At 41.0% G+C, this 13108-nt stretch overlaps 1 protein-coding gene across 1 annotated transcript; it reads left to right on the top strand.

The window, feature by feature from the left end:
* Positions 1-6335: 6335 nt before the first annotated feature.
* Positions 6336-11805, top strand: nmur1a (neuromedin U receptor 1a). Its single transcript, XM_073477116.1, has 2 exons — positions 6336-7257; positions 11420-11805. The coding sequence occupies exons 1-2, from the start codon at positions 6336-6338 to the stop codon at positions 11803-11805; spliced, it is 1308 nt and encodes a 435-aa protein (XP_073333217.1).
* Positions 11806-13108: the final 1303 nt, after the last annotated feature.

Raw genomic sequence — 13108 nt, 5'->3', positions numbered from 1 at the left:
AGAGACAGAGAAGGTCTGTACAGTCAGTGCATCAAGAGAGGGATCAAAATGTCTGCGGTGTTATTAAAGTGATACGTTTAAAGGACTTGTGGGTAGAGCGGAACGCCTGAAAAATTCTACATTACAGGCATTAATACGCTGAAACACATTTGTAGTCGTAACATTTATGTATATAGCACTTTTCTTACGATGTGAAAAAGTGCAAAAGAAAAGAAAAAAAACAGACAAGACACATAAAATGGAAATAAGGCCAAAGGACATGAGCAGGAGGAAGTAAAAACAATAAAATTAATAAAAACAGTATAAATAAATATATGTCTATTAAACATTTCCAAAAGTTTTCACAATGAAAGAGGTTTTAAGAGATTTTAACAAAGCTAGAGATCTGGTGTGTCTTAGTTAATGACAGACAGAGAGCTCCATTAAGTCACATCTACCTGGGTAGTCAGCAAGATCATGTTGTCCCCAAAAGCTGGAACACATTGTTATTTGGGTCTGTGCCTTTTTCTCGGGGTTGATGGACATGCTTTGGTGTCGTGATGTGAATTATTCATGGAATCATTCTTAAAATCTCTTGGAACGAGACTGAGAGATGTAGACTAGATATGAATTTCTATGTCTGAGTGATAGTTTTGAAGTTTCCCAGGTGAAAAGCCGTTTCAAAGACTGCACTGGTTGAGGTGTTTGTAGGCTGGTCATATAAAGACAGAACTACTGTATCCACTGCAAGTAATAGGCAACAACTGCAACATAGCTATTGTGAGCGTGGAAAAAAAACCTGAATTTGTATAGAGAGGTGAAGTCAGGCCCCTTCTGTGGACCACCATGGGACCTTATTTCAGAAAAATATGCATGGCAGTGAATGGCAAGAGACAAATCATTTTTGTATCCAGTTTAAAATGTGCCATGAATCACACGTATGATGTTTGTCACAGTTTGTTCCTCAAGATGGCAGCTGGAAGAGAGGTCAGACTTAGCTGAGCCGCTGCACCACAATGCCAATTCTCTACATTATTGCCCACAAACATTACATTTTGCAAACTCTTGCAAGTCTACAACACGTAGTGAGTACTAACAAATACTTTTTGAGACAGAGAAGGAACCCAAAAGTGAACAAAGAGGTTAGCTGTGGAAGCTAACACAGGAGCAAAGACAAACATCATATGCGTAATTTCTGCAACACTCACAAATCACAAATGTATTTTTCTCTCCCTGTACTGTACAAAATACGGTCTGATGGGGCACACCGGAAAAGGCGTGGCTTCGCCTCCATGGTTGTAGTGACGTAAAAGGGCAATGCATGGAGTCATTTGATGAACATGCATGAGACTTTTCCGCCGTACAAGTGCTCCCCAATCTTAAAGTATTACCTCCAAAAGCAGAACATTGGGTTCCCTCACTTTTATCGATCTTGTTGAGAGATCAATAAAACAGATTCTATCACCTAACCTGCAAGATTTTCATCTGTGTCCGACAGAATAAATAAGACATTTAGAAATCCTTTCCCAGACAGCCACTTCCTTTTATGAGTTTTAGGTCAGTGCATGTCATGACTTTGTTTCATTCATTGCGGATGAAATGAAGTGAAAACGGCAATTAACTTTAGAAGCATCGAAAGATGTGCTTTTATAGATGAAGGTGAAAACTAAGGGCGTATCTTATCATTTATAACTTAGCACTTTGCTTGAAAACAAATCACAAGATGCATTTAGATTAAAATTATTGTAATAAATCAAAAATCTATGATCTATCTAGTGTTCTTGAGTTTTGACCTAGCCTATAAGAGATACGTGATGACTTGCAGAAAGCTCAAGAGAAAAAATATGATGTGTCTTCCATAAATGCATCAGATCCACTGTAGATCCCGTGGCCTGCAGGACTGAAATATTCATTATAGTCGTAGATCTATATTTATAAAGCATACTATGTTATTCTTTATAATATACACTGTACAGAATGCTAATATGCTCAAGCATCCTACATCCCAACCTCGGGGCTTTCCATCAGCAGATTATGCTAATGTAATAAAACACTTGGGGATTTTTTATTCAGCCTCCCGTCAGTGTGATGGGAAAGGAACAACTATCTAATGGACATCAGGGCCTATGGAACAGTCATGGCTGCACACTAAAGCCTCATGGGAACAGCCTATGGGATGCAGTTCATTGTAATAAAGTGGATGTGCTGCTATAGTACACTGACAACTTGCCTGTTTACCTATTGTGTTAGAAGCTTATTGTTTGGCTAGATTGAAGGCTTTAGTCAAAGGACACAAAATGCATCCTTACGAAACACATATTAGCCTCTAGCAACTCTCTGCCAGACACAGAAAAGACCACTGACTGACGTATGTAAATGTATGGAAAATCAGTGTTGTGTTCCCTGCTTATCGTCAACAGTCATTCATATGTAAACTCGCAGGAAAGTGTTGTCCTTTGCTCCGGATTTCTCATTAAAAAAAAACTGTACCTCCAAATTCAAAATGTATATTCAGCTGATGGGCCGCCTCCTTTTTCTCCTACTCAAGACAAGAGGCCAATGCTTTTTTTTTTGCCTGTATCCCTGCATATTTTAAACCAGCGTCTCAACTTTTATATCATCAAAGTTCCTTCATGTTATGAACCAATAATATACCAAAAATATAAGCAAATACAAGCAAACAATCATTAATGATGGATCATCAACATGTCAGATGATCTGAACTTTCATCTTGTACAAGTTCACTTCACGCAGGAATATAATTATTGCAAATGACTCTTCCTTGAACAGAAGTTCAGAAGATTATACTGTATATGGAATGAGTCACTGCTTTCTGATGTATGCTCCTTTCTTCTCAAGGACATACTGCTGACAATGAGAATCTGCTGATTTGTTCCTGTAATGCACCAGCAGTGGCCTTAAGGTTTGAGAAAGGTCACTGGTTTGATTTCCAGACTGGCAGGATCTGAGAAGTGAAAGTGCAGCGCTGGCATGCCCTCATTATCACTGACTGAGGTGTCCTTAGAGGAATAGTCCAACATTTTGGGAAATGCATATACATCTTTTTGGGGGGGGGCAAGAGTTAGGTGACAAAGTTTTTCATGTCTGCTCATATCTGTGCAGTTAATTTAGCGCTATAGCCAACAGGCTGTTAGTTTAGCTTAGCATGAAAAGACATGGTCTACAGAGCCAAAGGTCAAACAGAGCATTGTTAAATGAGATGGTCTGGTCTATGTCGAATTTCCTACATACATCACCAGCTCCCCCTTACTTTACCCTTGCGCCGTGAAGCGCCGCTCCTGTAGCCTAACAACTTTGCCAGTGTTGGGTCCCTTGTTTGTTATAATAATTTATCGTTGGCTATTCGAGTGACTTAAAACCCCATACTTACATTTAAAAGTGTATTCAGTCGACATTTCGCTCTGTGTATCCACCATAGTTGTGATTTTGGAAAAACAGCGCAATATGAATCTTGGGATACGCTTGGCCACGACGGATTCAACGCTAGGTTCCTTCACGGCACAGGAAACAAAGGCTGCATTCCTCTGTCGCATTTGAAGGCCTTCGAAATGGGACGGCCTTGTCGTGCCACTGTGAGACATTCGCTCTTCAAATGCCACCTTCAAGGTTGCAACCCCTGCCTTTGACTTTAGACCAGCTTTTTGTTGGTCTATAGCACTGTCGCTTTCTGCTGCCTCAAGATAGCAACGTGTCATCGGTACGCCTGACCACACCTCACTTGAAGACCAACGCGCACAGGGGTACAAAGGTGGGCGCAAGTACATTTGCTATTTACCCAATGTGGACCAATCATGTCCTTTTAACAAGTTTAAATTTCTTTAAAGCAGGCGACAAACGGTTTCGCTACTCTTTTTTTTTTCAAAGGCTGATCTCTGGAGAAACTCTTACAGCTTGTTGCCTAGTTGTGCGGTTTGTGCGAGTTCAGTTCCTATTTCATTCTCACAATTTTATCAGTCATTGGACATGTCAGGATATGATGCATCTCCTGATAACCTGATTATCCCACCAATAACTGATATCCACTAAGAGGGTGCGTTAGCCGGTAAGACTTCCATTAAGGCTGCTCCAGTGTGTCCTCGCTCATCACTCCTCAGAGCACAAATAAGAACTTTGGGCAGCCTGCAAGATGGCGGACAGGAACAATTTCCGGTTCAAGCGAGGAAACAACAAATAAGAGCAATGACCAGTACTCACAAAGTTCACACAAGATAAATGATGTACTGAACTATGAAGAGTAATTTGTCTCCTTTGGTAGATCATACTATTAAACCCTTTATCCTGAACCACTTTAGTCTAGTGACTCAGTGCTTTGAGCACATAAAGTAATGTTAATAGAATGGATCTGAACAAACAGAACAGCCACGCTGAGATTCATTATGTACTGGGTCACACAGGGAACACAGCGCTGACCAATTTCACTGCTGCTCTCCACCCACTGAGCTGCAAAGGGTCAAGGGAATCAAATAATACCACAGAGGACCTTTAATGGAAGTCTCTGGGTATTAAGCACGTTGCACTGAGCTCCTGCCAATGAAACAATGATTGGACAACCAACAACTGATTGGACAAAGAAATGCAGAAATCGAAAAATGTCTGGTGAAATTTCATATTTTTTACTGCCAATAAATCCCATGAAAAGACTTAACAATGGATGGATACTAGTAACATAACTGATGTGTGATATAGCAGCTCATTCCTCTGTGTGAGGGTGAAAAAAATTGCCTCTATTTTTTTCCAAAACTATTAGAGTGACACCAGCGAGCCACACTATTGCACTTGTTGACACTTTGTGCCTATATTACCCACAACGCAACTCAGCCACCGAGTGACATCACTGCAGGCAATTTATCAGATTTAATGCAGCTCCCTCTGGAGCCACAAAAGCCTTTATACTACTTTTTCCACGTATGCAGCTGTACTCCAAAGACCTGTAAACACTTTAATGTGTAAGAATTGTGACCTCGTGCCAGGAGATCTCGTGATATTAAAACGTGATGATATTTCTCGTCGAGGGGAAAAGCTCTCTCACGATATCAATACATAACAGACAGAGCAGCCGCCGGCTTGACGGAGTCTGACATTGAAACAAAAATTAGCATAGAAGATGGCCCCGCAACTTGTGAATAGTTTGTGTGGCAGCATTTTGGGTACCAGGTGGAAACAAACAGCGACGGAGTAGCAAACAAGACACAAACATTATGTAAGCACTTTAAGAAAATAGTGCTGTAAGCTGCGGCTAACACGGGCACTGTGCAAAGACACCCACAGAACCACCACAGCTCTAAAATCAACTGCGCCTGTGAAGGAAACACTGAAAGGCCAGACGACGCTGACAACACTTTCTACCTAATAACATTTTAAGAAGTTTTCATAAAAATAGTGCCAAAATATCATCTCGTTCTTAGCTGACTTTTTTTGTTCTGTTTTGTTTTGTTTCTCTTAATGCTTTGTATTTATGTTTTTCTATTCTTTTCTTTTTAATGCTATACAGTATATAGCAATGGAACGTGCAATGGTGACCACATGAATTTCCCACTTGTGGGATAATAAAGTTTACATTGACCTTGACCTTTTGTGGCAGTAAAAGCTGTAACTCAGCACTGACATAGGGCAACATTAGTATTTATTTGGATTCCTTTTCGGCTTTGTTTTGGATTCCACCAACTCCAGGGGAAAATTTCTGGCTCATTAGGTGCTAAATGTCACCAGTTGATCGTTAAGTTGACTGCTGTACGGTGCTGAGCAGGTAGTGTTGACAGTAAGAAAAATGAAAACTTTACGTGACATGACATGCCACATTCCTCAGGCTCAGCCTCAGTAAGCCAGTCTCTCATTGCAGATTAGTCCTGTTGACTTTATTTTAAAGAGTACTGGCTGGCATCAACAACATCTCTCTGATGTTTACTTTGCAATTGGTTTAAAGAAAATCCTGCACATTTGTGTTTATTGAAGCACAGGCAAAGCTTGTGAAGGTTTTGAGCCATACTACGAGGACGGCAAACAGATGGCAATTCAAGCTTATTCAATCACTCAGTCTCCTGCTCGCTGTCAGAAGTGAATTCAAAACTCATTGGCAGAAACAGCAGTCAGAGCTAATCTAATTCAGAGTTTTGGGAATTGATCAGGAAACATGACGAAGAGAGATGAATGTCAAGCTGTGTAACAACTCCTTCCTCATTTGTGCCTAACCAAACTTTGATTCTGTTTAACTTTAATTAGAAGTCTGTTTTGTATAAATGTCATTACCCACTGGACGTTGCTCGAAAATGTCATTTATACTGATGAATGTATGATCTTTTTTTTTCTCAGATACCAAGCCTGACTACTGCAGCAACATGTCCGCTTCTTACAACTGCTCTTTGGACCTAATTGCCGAGAAAGGTGGGTGGCTTTGTCCTCCAAGGGAAGAGTGTGCCAATCTGACATCCAGCATGAACGGCAGTCATGTGGATCTGGATGATGCATGTCTAACAAATGAAGAGTACTTGCAGAATTATCTTGGTCCTCGTCGATCGCCTGTGTTCCTTCCCGTGTGCCTTATCTACCTGGTCATCTTCTTGGTAGGCGTGTTGGGCAATGTGCTGACGTGTACCGTCATCGCACGCAACAAAGTGATGTGGACGCCAACAAACTACTACTTGTTCAGCCTGGCGGTGTCAGACCTGCTGGTGCTGCTGCTCGGCATGCCGTTAGAGCTGTATGAGCTGTGGCAGAACTACCCCTTTCTCCTGGGGAAGGGCGGCTGCTATTTCAAAACATTCCTATTTGAGACTGTTTGCTTAGCTTCTATCCTGAACGTGACGGCGCTGAGCGTGGAGCGTTACATTGCTGTAGTGCACCCCCTGCGCGCAAAGTGTGTTGTAACACGCACCCATGCCAAGCGAGTCATCCTGACGGTGTGGGGTGTGTCAGTGTTGTGTGCTCTGCCTAACACAAGTCTCCATGGAATCGGCGTCCTGCACAGGAATTTAACCGGTCCTGCTGGGAACATAAGCGTGGTGATCCCTGACTCAGCCATCTGTACGCTATTAAAACCGCACTGGATGTACAAGCTGACCATCCAGGTGACCACCTTGCTATTTTTCATTCTACCCATGCTTACCATCAGCACTCTCTACATGCTTATCGGGCTGCAGCTGAAGCGGGAGAAGATGCGTCAGGCACTGGAGGCGAAGTCGGGCTTTGGACAGGACAGCTTCTGTAACATCCGAACACAGCAGCAGAAGGCACGTCGCCGGCAGGTCACCAAGATGTTGTGTGAGTATCAAACCTTCCTTCTCTTTATTGAGACTCTTTTAACCAGAGATGTGTGCCGAACTCCCCTGTAAGCAAACTTGCTCATGGGACAATTACAACCCCGACAAAAAAGTTGGGACGCTGTTGAATGTTAGATGAAAGACTGGGAAAGTTGTGAAATGTTCCAAAAACACCTGTTTGGAACATTCCACAGGTAAATCGGTTCATTGATAACAGGCAATAGTATCATGATTAGGGATCCTCGATAGGCTCAGGGGCTGATAACACCACAATGGTTTTTGAAAATGGCGTTTTGGCCATTCGTCACACGACAACAGCGTTTTCGGGGGCACCAGGCTCCAGAGTGTAGTCTTTTGAGAATCTTTCACGCAAAGTGTAGATTTGATTAATCATCTTGGCTCAGTAGAAGAAAACATTGGGCGCAGGCACGTGCTGTTATTCTGTGGTGTTTAAATTACACTGCCATCTGCTGGCCTGGCATGCATACTTCAGCGATTAAAAACATTTCTGAGGATGTTGAATGTTGCCGGATGAACGTGGAACTTTTTCATTTTTAACATGTCGTGTACATTACTCAAACCTAGCTGGAGATATTGGGATATTTTAGTGTTTGACATGATTGTTTATTCTGTGACACATCTGAATTTTTATTTTGTGTTTTGTGAATATTTTTGGTCCCCAAAAATAATGCGACACATTTCATTTGACTTTTATTGCATATCCATGCACATGCATATATGCCCCTATAACCGGATATCTCTAACTAATTTTAAGTATTTTAAATCGGACCGCAGTCGTTCACAAGCAAGAATGGGGCAAGGTTCATCACTTTGTAAAACACATGATTGAATAAAGGATATTACCACTCAGGAAGCATTGTCGGTAAACATAGTTCGATTGCAAATGGTTGCAATCCATTTCTATTTATGTTTCACGCATCCCAACTTTTTGGAATCAGGGTTGTAAAGCCCAATTGATAGTTGAGTTTTGAGGCTGATGCCAACATTAATTTTGAGGACAGTGTTCATCACATGATTCAGCACTACTGCTGAGGCCAATGAAAACTAAAATCATCTCACAGCTCACTGTTTCTGGGGGCTTTCTTTTTCTAGACAACAAAGGGGAGACAGCCTCAATACCTAACTAGCGAAACTGGCTCTCGCTAATTTTTAGACGCAGGAAATAACTTGCTAGGAACACCATGAGGTGGCCAGCAGTGAAAAATGATCTGGTCATGTGGAGGGCAAAGTTAAAAGAAATGTAGTCCTGTCAGGATCAAACATTTGCTTTGTCAAGAGAAAAAAAATAAATGTTGAGACTTGATTACCCTTTCAAGTCATTTATGTCAAAATTTGTAATTGATTAATTTAAAAATGAGTGCAAGACGAACAATAATATGCTTTGATCTAAAAGGAAAGGGAAATTTAAATAAGAAAACCAGTCACACCTGACATCTGTTATCTATTTAATGTAATTACATTTAAATTACAGATTATTACTTGGTTTTTACTCCAGAAATAGCACTTCAGTCAGATGCTGCTGCTGCACCCACCAATTAACAATGTTAGAAGTCAAAAATGTTGACATTTTCTGCATGAACACTGTCTGAAAGTGGAATTAATGAGGCATTTCATTTCCCCCAAGCATATCTTACTTACAGTTGCTTATGAACATGATTATTATAGATGAGATGATAATGAAAGGTGACACCAACCATGCAGATAATATTAACCAGGTTCCTCCACAGACACATTGACATCTAACAGGCTTTGAAACAGACCTTCATATAAGCCTACTGACGGAGCCCACATGTGCTTTCGTATCGCTCAGAGGTGAAGGTGAGAGCATATGTAGAAGTCAATGTCATTCAGGGTGCAAAAGCATGAGAGTGGGAACGTATTAATCTTGTCCTTATCTTAATATGACGCTCTGACATTGATTTAGATGCTTGGCTTGCACAGACACATATGTTGAGATTTTGACCTGAATAAAACAAACAACCTTGCAAGACTCTGATGTCAGCAGTTGTCAAAATTCAGGCAACTACTTTTCACACTTCTCCTCAGAGACGTCACCAATGAGACCCCTGGGGTTGTGATTCTGATTTCATGCAACATTTGGTCAAGACAGTATAACATTTATGTTTTCTATCTTTATAAAGTGGTCCTGTAAGATTTGCATCAATATGACTTAAAGAACAATAGCCTAAAGGTCAGAGATGGTACGCAGTTCAAATCCCAACAATGAGTGACTGCTTTTGATGGTGACACCATAAACAGGTCCAGCTTGGTGTTAACTATGGGGAGAAAAATGTATATAATTATTTGAATTTGTGACTATTTTACCTCCAGCCACAGTTTTAGACAGTTTTATACAGTATGTCAGACCATTCAGAAATGTATGGTATATACTACTGGAGATGGTTACTTGAATCAGCCCCTCACTCTTGAAATGATACAGATATACATAAAGCATTCAACAGCAGCAGTGCTTTCAAACTGATTTCAGTGATAGTTTGATAGATTTTTTTCCATGATGTCTCAAATCAGCTGCTGTGATTCTCTAGTTTTAACAGACAAGACTAATTACATCACAATGCTCGGTGCATTCGTCTGATCAGGTACAGGGCAGGGATCATGTTTGTATCTGTCATGAGGGGATTTACACAGATAAGCCATTAATTTATAATATAGCCTTTAAAGTCAAATCTGTAAGAAAATTGATTTTGAGTCTTATTCCCAACTCATGGGATTGTATGCACTATTAACTTTCGAACCACACTGACACGTGTCCCATTGTGATATCATATTGTTCTAATTAATTAACAGAGTAATGAATTATATAAACAGTTCCAATTATTTTTTTGAAATGTGTATTTAAAGTTATAATGCCAAAGAAATAAAACAGTTATTGATTCTATTTAGGGTTGCATTTCATTTTTCCAGTAATACAAGTTCAATGTATTTGCATTTTGTAATGACCTCTCTGGGAAAATTCCCCAGCTGACTGTTGTCACCTGGTGAGTGCATCCACTGTGTGCGATTTTCCCTCAAGCTGTTGCGGTGAAGGCTAGCGCTTCAGGTTGACCTTTCGAGGGGAAAGCCTCTCTTGGGAACGGCGGGAACACCACAAGAGCAGCCAGAGCCTGTATACATACTGGAGCTGCTTCTATACGGACAGTACAGACACTCGTGCAGTTTTCCCCCTGAAGTCCTCCTTGTTCAAGATATTCTGATGTGACCTGAAAAATGTCCTCTCCTGTTGTTTTTTCTGGCAATACCTTCCAAAATAGGAAGTTTTCTCAGATGACGTCTCCATCCACAAAACACACATTGGCCAGGAGTTGAGCATGTCCACTAATGTCCGTAGACTCATCAAGTTGCAATGCAAATTTCCCACTGATGCGTATCAACAATGCTTCCGATGTCTGCAGACATTTCATCAATATGTCTATGTCAATTGTGTTATCTGAGAGATAAGTGGACAATTTCCCACGGCACACCTGATGATCTCTCACGACACACTGGTGTGCCGCGGAACAGTGGTTGAAAATCACAGTACTAGCGGACTGGCATCATCCTGGGCTTTTTCCAGGGGAGTCTCTATTCAGGATATTTGTGTTCTACAGCCTGGATGTTACAGCACACTCCTTAGCTCACATAGTGCTGAGTGTAGGGGAATCTGGGAATGAGGATTATTCACCAGAATAAGTCTGCTGTCAGGGCTGGTTCCTGTAATGGGCTCTCAAGCAATCCAGGAGTCAGTCTATCCCATAGTGAGACACAAAATGAATGCTATGAAAGAGAACTTTAGGTCATTTGCATAATCCCGGTTCTCCAAGTAGCACGAGTGAGTGTCTCACCAGAACACCGTCTTCGCTGGTGGGAAGCGAGGAAGAGGTGGGCTAAAATTTTTAATGATGTAAGATGTCATGTTGGCCCTTTATATAGGGGGAGGTTGCCGGCCCCTACGACAAACACACCATCAAGGCCAGCCTATGGGCTGGCAATAACAGAACTAAACCTAAGGCTGTCATTGACACACAGCCCCCAAAGGGACAAATCAATTTGAGACTAGAGAGAGCAAATAATCAATGTACTGCTACTAAAATCCCCTCTACCCATCCCACATTGTCTCTTTCTCTCTCTTGCTTTTCTTCCAGTCGTTTTGGTGGTGGTTTTCGCGATCTGCTGGGCCCCGTTTCACACCGACCGCCTCATGTGGAGTTTCATCAGCGACTGGACTGACAACCACCATGAAATATTCGAATATGTGCACATTGTCTCCGGAGTGTTTTTCTACCTCAGCTCAACAGTCAACCCGATCCTGTACAACCTCATGTCCACACGCTTTCGAGAAATGTTCAAGGAGGTCATGTGCCATCGGCCACATCACATCACTCCCAGGAAACACTCGCTCAGTGTCACCCGGCTGACGCTCCGCAGCACTCTGAGTGATGCGCCGCTCAGCAACGGGGCCGCTGTTGTTGAAGCCGAGGCAGAAGATGCAGATGTGAGGATGAAAGATGAGACGAGTTTTACATGTTGAAAAAAGCATCTTGAAGGGTATGTCAAGGGGGACATAATACTGGTGAGATAACATGGTGTTGAGAAAGACTGTCCAGTTCAGAGCCACCGCATTCATCAGCTGTCATCAACATCCTCTTTGAACTGGTGCTTGAGCTAAATACCTTAAAATAGTCTGACTGGAAGAACTGCAGAAAAAAAGGGCACGCTCTTCTGCTGAAGCTGTCAAACTGCAGTGTAAGGGTTACTATGCTGCTTTTGAAAACTTTATAAGTAGCTCAGCAAATCACTTACCGAAAATGAATTCCAAACTTTTTCAAGCACACCACTAACTCAAACCTTTGGGAATCATGCAGGAATGTAGACTCGAATGTCATCTTAAGTTCTCCGGTGTAAAGAACATCCAAAGTTCAATGTACAAAAGCCATTTTAATCAGATAACATATTTTGTGTGCACACTATTATTTTATTTATTTATTTATTTTGAAAAATATGATAAAATACAATTTACAAATCTCAGCATTTGTACAAGTTAGATGAGCCAGGTAGACAAGTGAATACAAAAGCTGGTCTAAGCCAGACAGAGGTTTCACTTGGTTACGTACTGTAAGGATATGTGAAACACAACAACAATACACAATATAAAGGACGAAGATTATAAAAAAAAGGGTCTTACATGTAAATAATTATGATGGATGGATATAAGATCATGGAAAAGTGAATGTCTATTCTATTCACAAGACTGCTGCTGTAATCATCCATGATGTCAGGGTTAGCCACAATGTATACAGTAAGTAATCATTTGTATTTGTATTAGAAAGATTCTCATCACTTGCATTGTCTGTAAAGATATGTGCTGTAAAGGAAATTGCCATGTTCAGATAACAAAAATGCTCGTCAGGTATGTGTACTGCTTACAGTGATGATACACGTGTTAAAGTAATTTCTGCTCTATGTTGTAATGTTTTTTATGGTTCAAAGTATTCTTTGTGCTGAGATGTTATCCATCACTATGGAAAACAACATGAAATGAATTTCAAATGAAATAAATTTTCAAATGCTTTTAGATGATTTCCAGTTGTTTTTTTTACCCCTACCTCTCATTTTCCAGTACCCTCTTTCCCCTCAGCATGGATGCTTACAAATTGTCCACTTTCAATCACGTCATCAAATAAAGTGATGCTTTATAGCCTAATATTAGCAACTTATGCTCCTCCCCTGCCTGTCTGCACTGACATTAGAGGAGTGGTATCAAGTGCAGCAACTTCACTGCTCAACTTTAGTTAAATTTCAGGTGTCATGTGTCATAAAAGAGGAGGAATGCA

Source organism: Pagrus major, chromosome 11 (assembly GCF_040436345.1).
Source record: "Pagrus major chromosome 11, Pma_NU_1.0".
Classification (NCBI taxonomy): Eukaryota; Metazoa; Chordata; class Actinopteri; order Spariformes; family Sparidae; genus Pagrus; species Pagrus major.
Note: the sequence above shows the minus strand (reverse complement) of the source record. Positions and strands in the feature narration are given on the sequence as shown.

Excerpts from the sequence above, each read along its gene's own strand:
- nmur1a (XM_073477116.1), top strand. The coding sequence starts at position 6,336 with ATGTCCGCTTCTTACAACTGCTCTTTGGACCTAATTGCCGAGAAAGGT. Across the intron at positions 7,258-11,419 it reads GCAGGTCACCAAGATGTTGT|TCGTTTTGGTGGTGGTTTTC; the intron begins GTGAGTATCAAA and ends CTTTTCTTCCAG.